This window comes from Oncorhynchus nerka, linkage group LG8, assembly GCF_034236695.1.
Source record: "Oncorhynchus nerka isolate Pitt River linkage group LG8, Oner_Uvic_2.0, whole genome shotgun sequence".
Taxonomy (NCBI): Eukaryota; Metazoa; Chordata; class Actinopteri; order Salmoniformes; family Salmonidae; genus Oncorhynchus; species Oncorhynchus nerka.
In genome coordinates this window covers 58639893-58653897 of record NC_088403.1, presented here as the reverse complement: position 1 = coordinate 58653897, position 14005 = coordinate 58639893, and the positions used below count along the sequence as shown (strand labels likewise).

Here is a 14005-nt window from a genome sequence, read left to right as displayed (position 1 = left end):
TAAGGCTCTGTACAGTTATCTCACGGCGATAAGGCTCTGTACAGTTATCTCACAGCGATAAGGCTCTGTACAGTTATCTCACGGCGATAAGGCTCTGTACAGTTATCTCACGGCGATAAGGCTCTGTACAGTTATCTCACGGCGATAAGGCTCTGTACAGTTATCTCACAGTGGTAAGGCACCGAGTTCCTGACATCTATTGCCACTTGCGGTGTAAATTCCAATCCCCCATGGGGCGCAAAAAAATATTTGAAATGTAGACTCACATTTATTGCGGCACATTGTGTTGGGACGAAAGGTGCAATCATCACCTAGAAAATGAAGAGATGGGGCTCAATCCAATCTGCATTGCAGTATTTACGCAGTTGCTCTTTTTCCAATAGTCCAATTAACTCACAGATTGGTCTTGGGTACTGTATAAAAACCTAATGCCAGGGCGACCCCTCTCACAGGTATGCTTTCACGTTTCACAATTAGAAGAGTGTGGCAACGGGATGAATATTGTAAATAAAAGAGGAAAAAAATAATATATATATATACAGTGGGGCAAAAAAGTATTTAGTCAGCCACCAATTGTGCAAGTTCTCCCACTTTAAAATATGAGAGAGGCCTGTAATTTTCATCATAGTTACACTTCAACTATGACAGACAAAATGAGAAAAAACATTTTTTTAATGAATTTATTTGCAAATTATGGTGGAAAATAAGTATTTGGTCACCTACAAACAAGCAAGATTTCTGGCTCTCACAGACCTGTAACTTCTTCTTTAAGAGGCTCCTCTGTCCTCCACTCGTTACCTGTATTAATGGCACCTGTTTGAACTTGTTATCAGTATAAAAGACACCTGTCCACAACCTCAAACAGTCACACTCCAAACTCCACTATGGCCAAGACCAAAGAGCGGTCAAAGGACACCAGAAACACAATTGTAGACCTGCACCAGGCTGGGAAGACTGAATCTGCAATAGGTAAGCAGCTTGGTTTGAAGAAATCAACTGTGGGAGCAATTATTAGGAAATGGAAGACAAACAAGACCACTGATAATCTCCCTCGATCTGGGGCTCCACGCAAGATCTCACCCCGTGGGGTCAAAATGATCACAAGAAGAGTGAGCAAAAATCCCAGAACCACACGGGGGGACCTAGTGAATGACCTGCAGAGAGCTGGGACCAAAGTAACAAAGCCTACCATCAGTAACACACTACGTCGCCAGGGACTCAAATCCTGCAGTGCCAGACGTGTCCCCCTGCTTAAGCCAGTACATGTCCAGGCCCGTCTGAAGTGTGCTAGAGAGCATTTGGATGATCCAGAAGAAGATTGGGAGAATGTCATATGGTCAGATGAAACCAAAATATAACTCTTTGGTAAAAACTCAACTCGTCGTGTTTGGAGGACAAAGAATGCTGAGTTGCATCCAAAGAACACCATACCTACTGTGAAGCATGGGGGTGGAAACATCATGCTTTGTGGCTGTTTTTCTGCAAAAGGACCAGGACGACTGATCCGTGTAAAGGAAAGAATGAATGGGGCCATGTATCGTGAGATTTTGAGTGAAAACCTCCTTCCATCAGCAAGGGCATAGGCATTGAAGATGAAACGTGGCTGGGTCTTCGTAAGAAGCATTTCAAGGTCCTGGAGTGGCCTAGCCAGTCTCCAGATCTCAACCCCATAGAAAATCTTTGGAGGGAGTTGAAAGTCCGTGTTGCCCAGCAACAGCCCCAAAACATCACTGCTCTAGAGGAGATCTGCATGGAGGAATGGGCCAAAATACCAGCAAGAGTGTGTGAAAACCTTGAAGACTTACAGAAAACGTTTGACCTCTGTCATTGCCAACAAAGGGTATATAACAAAGTATTGAGATAAACTTTTGTTATTGACCAAATACTTATTTTCCACCATAATTTGCAAATAAATTCATTAAAAATCTTACAATGTGATTTTCTAGTTGAATGTGCATGAAACGGTAAGCAAACATGTTTCATTTGGTCATATGCGGAAATGTGCCTTTTGAATTTTTTTGTAACGTCAGTAGTCTAATCAAGGAAGCATCATGCAAATATATTGTACCACCCAGTACATTTAGAAAGGAATGTATTTCATACCGACTACTCCCTTGAGATGATGTGCCTCTACATCGAGAAGGGTGCAATTGCAGCCTGCAATTTGGGACGTTCCACTCTGGAAGGTGGGGGTGCTCCAGTGCAGTCGCCCCCGCCTGTCAGGTTCCCACAGTTTTGTTCACGACTGTGAGGGCAGGCGGGAGCGAAGGACGCCGTCTAGCAGTGTCACTGCCGCTAGCTAGCAAGGAGGACTCTGGGAGGTGGGGCTGGGAAAACACAGATCATACGCTTATTTTCCTTTAGACCCAAAAGTGCCACACATAACAATGTCGGGGGGGGGGGGGTTCATGAAGGAACCAATGGGATGCTCGAGGGGGGAATGCCCACCTGCAGGAACGCCCAGAATTGCAGGCTGCAGTGGCACACTATTGTCTACGTCACGATTTCAATGGTCAAGTTCAACCGCTAGGGTCCAAAATATCTAGATTTATTACTAAAAGACCGAAATATATCACTTTTAGAACCATCTGTCAAAATGAAGCCCAGAATTGACGTGTTTCACTATAAATAAGCCTAAAACATCTGGTTTTACATGAAGAAAAAAACATGTTCATGAAAATTACTCTTTAAAAGCCAAGCATAGCCTCTCCTCCTCTCAGTAAAGTTTTTTTTTGTCATACCCCTATGCTGTCGCCAAGTCGCCCAGACTATCGATAAAGGGTTTCTCGTGAGACCACAATCACTAAAGCTTTATTATAAGGTCAAGTTTGACAAGGCTGTGAGAGGACATCCCCTTTTTATCTATGTGGGCTATTACATTATTTCAGACAGCTCCTGTTGTTCTTGTGGACGTACAGTACAACTCCTCCATGGAGGTTATATGCCCATCATGGAATGAGACAACCCAGGGACATTCTTTAGAAACATTTTAAGTTATTTTCCTTTAACAATTTGTATTGTATTTCTTTTTGAATAAAAAGCAAGCCCCTTTCCCTGCTATAACGGAAGCGGGTTCAACAACAACGTGCCTGGTCTCTCTGATCCTGGCCATCCGTTAGCCAAGGAGTCGATACATAAAAGGTTTATGCTTGTGAGGCTTTTGCCGACATGCTTTGGAATGAATTATTCCTAATTCACATAGGCCTACCTGCTGTGAATCCTCCATTCCGCTTGTATATATCGATCCCCATTTCCAAACGCCGCCTCTTGTCCAGTTACCAAACACACGCTCCTCCAAACAAAAGTTCCAGTCCTATAACACCATATCAACAGCAGTCCTAGGCTATATCTGGCTTGTTGAGAACATGTCTCACACATGTCTCGCACAATTTACAGGAGCTTAGTATTTTTTATTTGAGGAGAGTGCGATGCCTAAGGCCTATACTCGTTTGAAGCCAATTACAACAATGTTGACTGTCAACAATCCAAACATATTGAGCCAACACTGTATGTTTCTGTTTTATGTTGCTATCAGTCGTTAGCCTCTGCTATTTAATAAACTGTAGTATCGATCCACAATGGACTAGGACTAGAATATTCCGTGGCCCCAGACGAATTGGAGATGATGACATCTCAAAGACCGTCAATAACCGACAAAACGTGAGACAATCGCATGCCTTCTTAAACATTGGAACGCCTTAACTGACCCGTGAGTGGCCCTCATCACACCTACAACTTGTTTATTTATCAAAACCCAGCTCTTTTCACACTACCGGCAGCTATTGAGCTCATAATAATGGCAATGAAAATCGTGAAAATATTTCGGACAAACCCCAGGACCAAAAGTGCTACCACCAGGGTTTATATTTCTCATTGTGTTAGGTTTGTTAAAATAGAGCCCCTGAGGATCTTGGGGTTTAAATGACGGGTGTTGGGTATACTATGTTGGGTATAATGTCCCTATCTCTGCTTGTTGAATGTACTGTAATTACACTACACTCTTAAGGACATGGGAACAAACAGCAACACTGCTACCAAGTGTGTTGTTAACGGTCTGCCACACAGCGGTTTAGGAGGAGAAGGAGAGGTGGAGGAGGAGGTAGAGGAGAGGAGGAGGAGAAGGAGAGGTGGAGGAGGAGAAGGAGAGGTGTAGGAGGGGAGAGGAGAGGAGGTGGAGGAGGAGAGGAGAGGAGGAGGAAAGGTGGAGGAGGAGAGGTGGAGGAGGAGGTGGAGGAGGAGAAGGAGAGGTGGAGGAGAAGGAGAGGTGGAGGAGGAGGTGGTGGAGGAGAGGTGGAGTAGAGGAGGAGGAGAAGGAGAGGTGGAGGAGAGGAGGAGGAGAGGAGGAGGAGAAAGAGAGGTGGAGGAGAGGAGGGGGAGGAGAAGGAGAGGTGGAGGAGAAGGAGAGGTGGAGGAGGAGGAGGAGAAGAAGAGGTGGAGGAGAAGGAGAGGTGGAGGAGGTGGTGGAGGAGAGGTGGAGTAGAGGAGGAGGAGAATGAGAGGTGGAGGAGAGGAGGAGGAGAGGAGGAGGAGAAAGAGAGGTGGAGGAGAGGAGGGGGAGGAGAAGGAGAGGTGGAGGAGGAGGAGAAGAAGAGGTGGAGGAGAAGGAGAGGTGGAGGAGGAGGTGGAGGAGAGGAGGAGGAGAGGTGGAGAAGGAGGTAGAGGAGAAGGAGAGGTGGATGAGGGGAGGAGGAGGAGAAGGAGAGGTGGAGGAGAAGGAGGAGGAAAGGTGGAGGAGAGATTGTGGAGGAGACGAGGAGGAGAATGAGAGGTGGAGGAGAAAAAGAGGTTTGGGAGAGGAGGAGGAGGAGAAGGAGAGGTGGAGGAGAAGGAGGAGGAGTGGTGGAGGAGAGGTAGAGGAGAGGAGAGGTGGAGGAGAAGGAGAGGTGGAAGAGAGGTGGAGGAGGAGGAGAAGGAGAGGTGGAGGAGAGGTAGAGGAGAGGAGGAGGAGAGGTGGAGGAGAAGGAGAGGTGGAAGAGAGGTGGAGGAGAAGGAGAGGTGGAGGAGAGGTAGAGGAGAGGTAGAGGAGAAGGAGAGGTGGAAGAGAGGTGGAGGAGGAGGAGAAGGAGAGGTGGAGGAGAGGTAGAGGAGGAGAGGTGGTGGAGGAGGAGAAGGAGAGGTGGAGGTGGTGGAGGAGGAGAGATGGAGGAGGAGGTGCTCCATGTGTTCAGTTGTTCACTGAGACAGACAGTCCTCCCACCTGACTGACTCCTGAGGCATAGTATACTGTACTGTAAGGAGTTACACCTTGTGGAACAGCGGGGACTCTGAAGCAACACAAACACACATAATAACATACACACTATACATACGTACACATAGATTTTGTGTTGTAGATATGTGGTAGTAGAGTAGGGGCCTGAGGGCACACACTTAGTGTGTTGTGAAATCTGTTATGAATGTATTGTAATGTTTTAAAAATGGTATAACTGCCTTCATTTTGCCAGATCCCTGGAAGAGTAGCTGCTGCCTTGGCAACAGCTAATGGGGATCCATAATAAACCCCAGGAAGAGTAGCTGCTGCCTTGGCAACAGCTAATGGGGATCCATAATAAACTTCAGGAAGATTAGCTGCTGCCTTGGCAGGAACTAATAGGGATCCATAATAAACCCCAGGAAGAGTAGCTGCTGCCTTGGCAGGAACTAATGGGGATCCTTAACAAATACAAATACAGAGACTACACCATTACCCTCACCCCCACTTTTTTCTGATGTCCATTAGCTAATCCCTGCATGCAAACACACACTCAGGCATACGCACACTAACACACACACACATACAGCTCACAAACCACACACACACCTAATGACATTTTGCAAACCCTGGTCAACATCTGTCTGACAGTTTAATGCTGTGTGAAAATGTTAAGTGAATTACCTAGGGAACAACCAATTCAATCTAAAATCACTAAGAACACTCCAATGTTTCATCAACTAAACTAAATGTTTTCCAGGGATTTAATGGCCAGTTTCCATAACACACATAGAGTAATGCTATCTGCTATTAAAGTTCAAGTCAAGGGCAAGATGTTACTGCAGTAAGTAGACTACAGTATTTGCACTTCCAAGATACAGTTTGCTAAAATGACATGCAAAGACTTGAATAGAACTGTGTCCAAGTGTGAATAAAGCGAGTGTTTTGGTGGATACGTTTGAAATCATTTAAGATGCGGCTAAGAAAGCCCTGGTTCGCCAGACCACCCTCCAAACGAAGCCTCCTTTTTCAAAGAAAGCCCTGGTTCGTCAGACCACCCTCCAAACGAAGCCTCCTTTTTCAAAGAAAGCCCTGGTTCGCCAGACCACCCTCCAAACGAAGCCTCCTTTTTCAAAGAAAGCCCTGGTTCGCCAGACCACCCTCCAAACGAAGCCTCCTTTTTCAAAGAAAGCCCTGGTTCGCCAGACCACCCTCCAAACGAAGCCTCCTTTTTCAAAGAAAGCCCTGGTTCGCCAGACCACCCTCCAAACGAAGCCTCCTTTTTCAAAGAAAGCCCTGGTTCGCCAGACCACCCTCCAAACGAAGCCTCCTTTTTCAAAGAAAGCCCTGGTTCGCCAGACCACCCTCCAAACGAAGCCTCCTTTTTCAAAGAAAGCCCTGGTTCGTCAGACCACCCTCCAAACGAAGCCTCCTTTTTCAAAGAAAGCCCTGGTTCGCCAGACCACCCTTCAAACGAAGCCTCCTTTTTCAAAGAAAGCCCTGGTTCGACAGACCACCCTTCAAACGAAGCCTCCTTTTTCAAAGAAAGCCCTGGTTCGCCAGACCACCCTTCAAACGAAGCCTCCTTTTTCAAAGAAAGCCCTGGTTCGACAGACCACCCTCCAAACGAAGCCTCCTTTTTCAAAGAAAGCCCTGGTTCGTCAGACCACCCTTCAAACGAAGCCTCCTTTTTCAAAGAAAGCCCTGGTTCGCCAGACCACCCTTCAAACGAAGCCTCCTTTTTCAAAGAAAGCCCTGGTTCGACAGACCACCCTCCAAAAGAAGCCTCCTTTTTCAAAGAAAGCCCTGGTTCGCCAGACCACCCTCCAAACGAAGCCTCCTTTTTCAAAGAAAGCCCTGGTTCGCCAGACCACCCTCCAAACGAAGCCTCCTTTTTCAAAGAAAGCCCTGGTTCGCCAGACCACCCTCCAAACGAAGCCTACTTTTTCAAAGAAAGCCCTGGTTCGCCAGACCACCCTCCAAACGAAGCCTCCTTTTTCAAAGAAAGCCCTGGTTCGTCAGACCACCCTCCAAACGAAGCCTCCTTTTTCAAAGAAAGCCCTGGTTCGCCAGACCACCCTCCAAACGAAGCCTCCTTTTTCAAAGAAAGCCCTGGTTCGCCAGACCACCCTCCAAACGAAGCCTCCTTTTTCAAAGAAAGCCCTGGTTCGCCAGACCACCCTCCAAACGAAGCCTCCTTTTTCAAAGAAAGCCCTGGTTCGCCAGACCACCCTCCAAACGAAGCCTCCTTTTTCAAAGAAAGCCCTGGTTCGCCAGACCACCCTCCAAACGAAGCCTCCTTTTTCAAAGAAAGCCCTGGTTCGCCAGACCACCCTCCAAACGAAGCCTCCTTTTTCAAAGAAAGCCCTGGTTCGCCAGACCACCCTCCAAACGAAGCCTCCTTTTTCAAAGAAAGCCCTGGTTCGTCAGACCACCCTCCAAACGAAGCCTCCTTTTTCAAAGAAAGCCCTGGTTCGCCAGACCACCCTCCAAACGAAGCCTCCTTTTTCAAAGAAAGCCCTGGTTCGCCAGACCACCCTCCAAACGAAGCCTCCTTTTTCAAAGAAAGCCCTGGTTCGTCAGACCACCCTCCAAACGAAGCCTCCTTTTTCAAAGAAAGCCCTGGTTCGCCAGACCACCCTCCAAACGAAGCCTCCTTTTTCAAAGAAAGCCCTGGTTCGTCAGACCACCCTCCAAACGAAGCATCCTTTTTCAAAGAAAGCCCTGGTTCGTCAGACCACCCTCCAAACGAAGCCTCCTTTTTCAAAGAAAGCCCTGGTTCGCCAGACCACCCTCCAAACGAAGCCTCCTTTTTCAAAGAAAGCCCTGGTTCGCCAGACCACCCTCCAAACGAAGCCTCCTTTTTCAAAGAAAGCCCTGGTTCGTCAGACCACCCTCCAAACGAAGCCTCCTTTTTCAAAGAAAGCCCTGTTTCGCCAGACCACCCTCCAAACGAAGCCTCCTTTTTCAAAGAAAGCCCTGGTTCGCCAGACCACCCTCCAAACGAAGCCTCCTTTTTCAAAGAAAGCCCTGGTTCGTCAGACCACCCTCCAAACGAAGCCTCCTTTTTCAACGAAAGCCCTGGTTCGCCAGACCACCCTTCAAACGAAGCCTCCTTTTTCAAAGAAAGCCCTGGTTCGACAGACCACCCTTCAAACGAAGCCTCCTTTTTCAAAGAAAGCCCTGGTTCGACAGACCACCCTTCAAACGAAGCCTCCTTTTTCAAAGAAAGCCCTGGTTCGACAGACCACCCTCCAAACGAAGCCTCCTTTTTCAAAGAAAGCCCTGGTTCGTCAGACCACCCTTCAAACGAAGCCTCCTTTTTCAAAGAAAGCCCTGGTTCGCCAGACCACCCTTCAAACGAAGCCTCCTTTTTCAAAGAAAGCCCTGGTTCGACAGACCACCCTCCAAACGAAGCCTCCTTTTTCAAAGAAAGCCCTGGTTCGCCAGACCACCCTCCAAACGAAGCCTCCTTTTTCAAAGAAAGCCCTGGTTCGCCAGACCACCCTCCAAACGAAGCCTCCTTTTTCAAAGAAAGCCCTGGTTCGCCAGACCACCCTCCAAACGAAGCCTACTTTTTCAAAGAAAGCCCTGGTTCGCCAGACCACCCTCCAAACGAAGCCTCCTTTTTCAAAGAAAGCCCTGGTTCGTCAGACCACCCTCCAAACGAAGCCTCCTTTTTCAAAGAAAGCCCTGGTTCGCCAGACCACCCTCCAAACGAAGCCTACTTTTTCAAAGAAAGCCCTGGTTCGTCAGACCACCCTCCAAACGAAGCCTCCTTTTTCAAAGAAAGCCCTGGTTCGCCAGACCACACTCCAAACGAAGCCTCCTTTTTCAAAGAAAGCCCTGGTTCGCCAGACCACCCTCCAAACGAAGCCTCCTTTTTCAAAGAAAGCCCTGGTTCGCCAGACCACCCTCCAAACGAAGCCTCCTTTTTCAAAGAAAGCCCTGGTTCGCCAGACCACCCTCCAAACGAAGCCTCCTTTTTCAAAGAAAGCCCTGGTTCGCCAGACCACCCTCCAAACGAAGCCTCTTTTTCAAAGAAAGCCCTGGTTCGCCAGACCACCCTCCAAACGAAGCCTCCTTTTTCAAAGAAAGCCCTGGTTCGCCAGACCACCCTCCAAACGAAGCCTACTTTTTCAAAGAAAGCCCTGGTTCGCCAGACCACCCTCCAAACGAAGCCTCCTTTTTCAAAGAAAGCCCTGGTTCGTCAGACCACCCTCCAAACGAAGCCTCCTTTTTCAAAGAAAGCCCTGGTTCGCCAGACCACCCTCCAAACGAAGCCTACTTTTTCAAAGAAAGCCCTGGTTCGTCAGACCACCCTCCAAACGAAGCCTCCTTTTTCAAAGAAAGCCCTGGTTCGCCAGACCACACTCCAAACGAAGCCTCCTTTTTCAAAGAAAGCCCTGGTTCGCCAGACCACCCTCCAAACGAAGCCTCCTTTTTCAAAGAAAGCCCTGGTTCGCCAGACCACCCTCCAAACGAAGCCTCCTTTTTCAAAGAAAGCCCTGGTTCGCCAGACCACCCTCCAAACGAAGCCTCCTTTTTCAAAGAAAGCCCTGGTTCGCCAGACCACCCTCCAAACGAAGCCTCCTTTTTCAAAGAAAGCCCTGGTTCGCCAGACCACCCTCCAAACGAAGCCTCCTTTTTCAAAGAAAGCCCTGGTTCGCCAGACCACCCTCCAAACGAAGCCTCCTTTTTCAAAGAAAGCCCTGGTTCGCCAGACCACCCTCCAAACGAAGCCTCCTTTTTCAAAGAAAGCCCTGGTTCGTCAGACCACCCTCCAAACGAAGCCTCCTTTTTCAAAGAAAGCCCTGGTTCGCCAGACCACCCTCCAAACGAAGCCTCCTTTTTCAAAGAAAGCCCTGGTTCGCCAGACCACCTTCCAAACGAAGCCTCCTTTTTCAAAGAAAGCCCTGGTTCGTCAGACCACCCTCCAAACGAAGCCTCCTTTTTCAAAGAAAGCCCTGGTTCGCCAGACCACCCTCCAAACGAAGCCTCCTTTTTCAAAGAAAGCCCTGGTTCGCCAGACCACTCCAAACGAAGCATCCTTTTTCAAAGAAAGCCCTGGTTCGTCAGACCACCCTCCAAACGAAGCCTCCTTTTTCAAAGAAAGCCCTGGTTCGTCAGACCACCCTCCAAACGAAGCCTCCTTTTTCAAAGAAAGCCCTGGTTCGCCAGACCACCCTCCAAACGAAGCCTCCTTTTTCAAAGAAAGCCCTGGTTCGCCAGACCACCCTCCAAACGAAGCCTACTTTTTCAAAGAAAGCCCTGGTTCGTCAGACCACCCTCCAAACGAAGCCTCCTTTTTCAAAGAAAGCCCTGGTTCGCCAGACCACCCTCCAAACGAAGCCTCCTTTTTCAAAGAAAGCCCTGGTTCGCCAGACCACCCTCCAAACGAAGCCTCCTTTTTCAAAGAAAGCCCTGGTTCGTCAGACCACCCTCCAAACGAAGCCTCCTTTTTCAACGAAAGCCCTGGTTCGCCAGACCACCCTCCAAACGAAGCCTCCTTTTTCAAAGAAAGCCCTGGTTCGCCAGACCACCCTCCAAACAAGCCTCCTTTTTCAAAGAAAGCCCTGGTTCGTCAGACCACCCTCCAAACGAAGCCTCCTTTTTCAACGAAAGCCCTGGTTCGCCAGACCACCCTCCAAACGAAGCCTCCTTTTTCAAAGAAAGCCCTGGTTCGCCAGACCACCCTCCAAACGAAGCCTCCTTTTTCAACGTGCACACCGACCGCCTATGCCATTTCCCATTTCCCTGGTGAGTGATTGTGCCTTTTTGCCACTGGCCACAGCAGAGAAAGAGGGATGAGTGAGAAGGGGAGGAGGGGAAGGCAAAGGAGGAAGAGAGAGAAAAAAGGGATTGAGGAAGTCTGGTTTTCTCTGTCTGATAGCAGGAGAGTCAGACAATGATGAAGTCAGTCCAGAGGTAATTGTAGCTGTTAAGTCATTTCACCACTACAATGACTTCATCCTCTGGCATATTGCTCTTGGACATCTCCTGTCAAACTCGCTCAGCTGTCAGTCTATACCTGTTGGCTTTGGATTAAGTCCATTGCAATTAGAATGAGGTTGAATAATGCGTACTGTGTGTAATACAACGCTGATTCTGTGCCGTCTCATTGCATTTAAAATCTCTGTGAAAGGATTCATTGTAGAGTGAAAGAAACGACCTAATCTGGCGTTTTAGAAACTTAAACTGGATGAATTGTCAATGTATTACCAGAACCTTGGCAGACTGTTTGGTTTATTTGGAAATCATACCGTATCATATTCAAATTGTATGAAAAGTATCTTTCTAGTATAGCCTATACCTATCTGGAACTATTTCTGTGCACATCATATACCATAGAATTCTACAATTCAAGCATAGAATTCCAAGGATTCGAGGTTTAGGAAGCCAAGCTAACGGGTGTATGTCAGATAGTGAGGAAGGACAAATCCAAACACCATGGTAGAATCATGACACATGTATGGACCTGTCATACCACAATACTGCATCCAACTATATTATATTTAACTGTAAATGTTAGCAAACACTTTATTTGATGTATGACTGGTTTTGGATACTCTGACTGGCCAGATGAGGATGGTCTCTCCCTCTGCGCTCTGGTTCACAATGTTTATCCAAACTAGCTATGTTTCATAGACACGGTCACCTTGGCCTTCTCTTTAGAGGTGTACTTTGTAGCAAAGGTCATATATAAGATTTGCTTGGTCGATTGGTTGACTGGTTGATTGACTAACAGCCTTTCTTTTCTCTGTGTCACATGCAGGTACCAGATCCACACGGGCCTCCAGCACTCGGTCATCAGGCCCACCCAGGCCAACTGCCTGCCCCTGGAGAATGTCACACTACCCCAAAAGCTCCGGCAGGCAGGCTACGCCACCCATATGGTGGGCAAGTGGCACCTGGGCTTCTACAAGCGTGGCTGCATGCCCACTCAGCGCGGCTTTGACACATTCTTTGGGTCCCTATTGGGTAGTGGTGACTACTACAGCCACTATAAATGTGACGGTCCCGGCATGTGTGGCTATGACCTGTACGAAGGGGAGGAGGCAGCCTGGGAACAGGATCGGGGCCGATACTCAACCTTGATGTTCACCCAAAAAGCTGTGGACATCCTGGCACACCACAACCCCCAGAAACCCTTATTCCTCTACTTGGCCTTTCAGGCAGTCCATTCCCCGCTACAGGTGCCCGCTCGCTACTTGGAGCGCTACAAGTCCATCCCTAACTTACATCGTCGCAAGTACGCCGCCATGGTGTCCTGCCTGGACGAGGCCGTCCACAACCTCACGCTGGCACTGAAGCGTTACGGTTTCTACGACAATACAGTGATAGTGTACTCGTCAGACAACGGGGTCAGCCCATGGCCGGGGGCAACAACTGGCCTCTCAGGGGGAGCAAGGCCACCTACTGGGAGGGGGGAATCCGGGCCGTAGGCTTCGTTCACAGTCCCCTGCTACTGAACAAGGGGACCCGATGCCGGGCATTGATCCACATCACAGACTGGTTCCCCACCCTGGTGTCCCTGGGGGAGGGGACCCTGGACGAAGATCTCAACCTGGATGGCTACGACGTGTGGGAGGCCATCAGCGAGGGCCGCCAGTCCCCCCGCCACGACATTCTGCACAACATCGACCCCATCTACACCAAGGCAAAGAACGGCTCATGGAAGGCTGGCTATGGCCTCTGGAATACGGCCATCCGAGCCGCCCTCCGGGTGGGCCACTGGAAGCTTCTCACGGGGGTGCCTGGCTACAGCGACTGGGTCCCTCCGCAGACCTTCTCCAATCTGCTTCTGACCAACCGCTGGCATAACGAATATGTCCGCTGGGACCAGGGGAAGTCCGTCTGGCTGTTCAACATCATAGCCGATCCCTACGAGAGAGTGGACCTGTCTCTACGCTACCCACACATAGTGAAGAAGATGCTAATGCGGCTAGCACAGTACAATAGGACGGCCATCCCGGTGCGCTACCCTGCTAAAGACTCCCGCTCCAATCCTAACTTCAACGGAGGGGTGTGGGGACCCTGGTACAAAGAGGATGAAGATGATAGAGAGACTAACCTCCTTACCAACAACCTGGCCAAGAAGAGACGGAAGAAGAAAGTGAAGAAGAGGAAGCTGAAGGACTGAAAGAAAGGTGGAGGACTAGTCTTTTTATTTATTGCTGTGCCTTTTTGTTGTGAAAGACGTTTAGATGGTCAGATCTCAGGGATTGACACACGATCGCTCTTTAAAGATTGTCCTGCTCAATGATTTGAAGACTTTAATGGACTGGTGCTTTGGATATTACATTAACTCAATGGACAAATGGACCTATATTTGCCTCAGAGAGTAGGCTTTAAGGAAACAACCCACTTTAATAACTACTGTCAGACCCAGCACCTATGACCTCAAGACTATGAGTTAGGGCCTTTATATAATGTTTATTTTTCTAGATTTTGATTGCATGCTTGAACTTCTGTGACCTTACGATTTTTATTAGATTTCTGACATTTAGGCAAAGAGAAAATAAATATAGAATGAATCTTTGTAGACAGCACCATATATTTGGGCTAAAGAAAAAGAAAAAAGATGAATAGTTATGTTATATTAGCTGTTGATTGTAGTGTTGCAAGAAAATGAAAACAAAATGTCGGATTTATATTGGATAGTCAACTGAGATTTACTCTGTTTCATGAGGACAGTCCGTCTGAACTTTAGAACAATCTATGTTCTCCCCATTAGTTCTGTCTAGTCTGGCACCAGATAAACCTGAATGTAAAACAAATTAGCTAACAAAATAAAATATGTTTTTCTCATTC

General features: G+C 48.1%; 1 protein-coding gene across 1 annotated transcript in view; it reads left to right on the top strand.

The window, feature by feature from the left end:
- Positions 1-14005, top strand: part of LOC115133866 (arylsulfatase J-like) — a 54076-nt gene extending 40071 nt beyond the window's left edge. Inside the window, 2 exon segments of the mRNA XM_065021939.1 lie at positions 11967-12553; positions 12556-14005. Coding sequence (XP_064878011.1) covers positions 11967-12553; positions 12556-13334 — 1366 coding nt within the window. The 3' untranslated portion in view covers positions 13335-14005.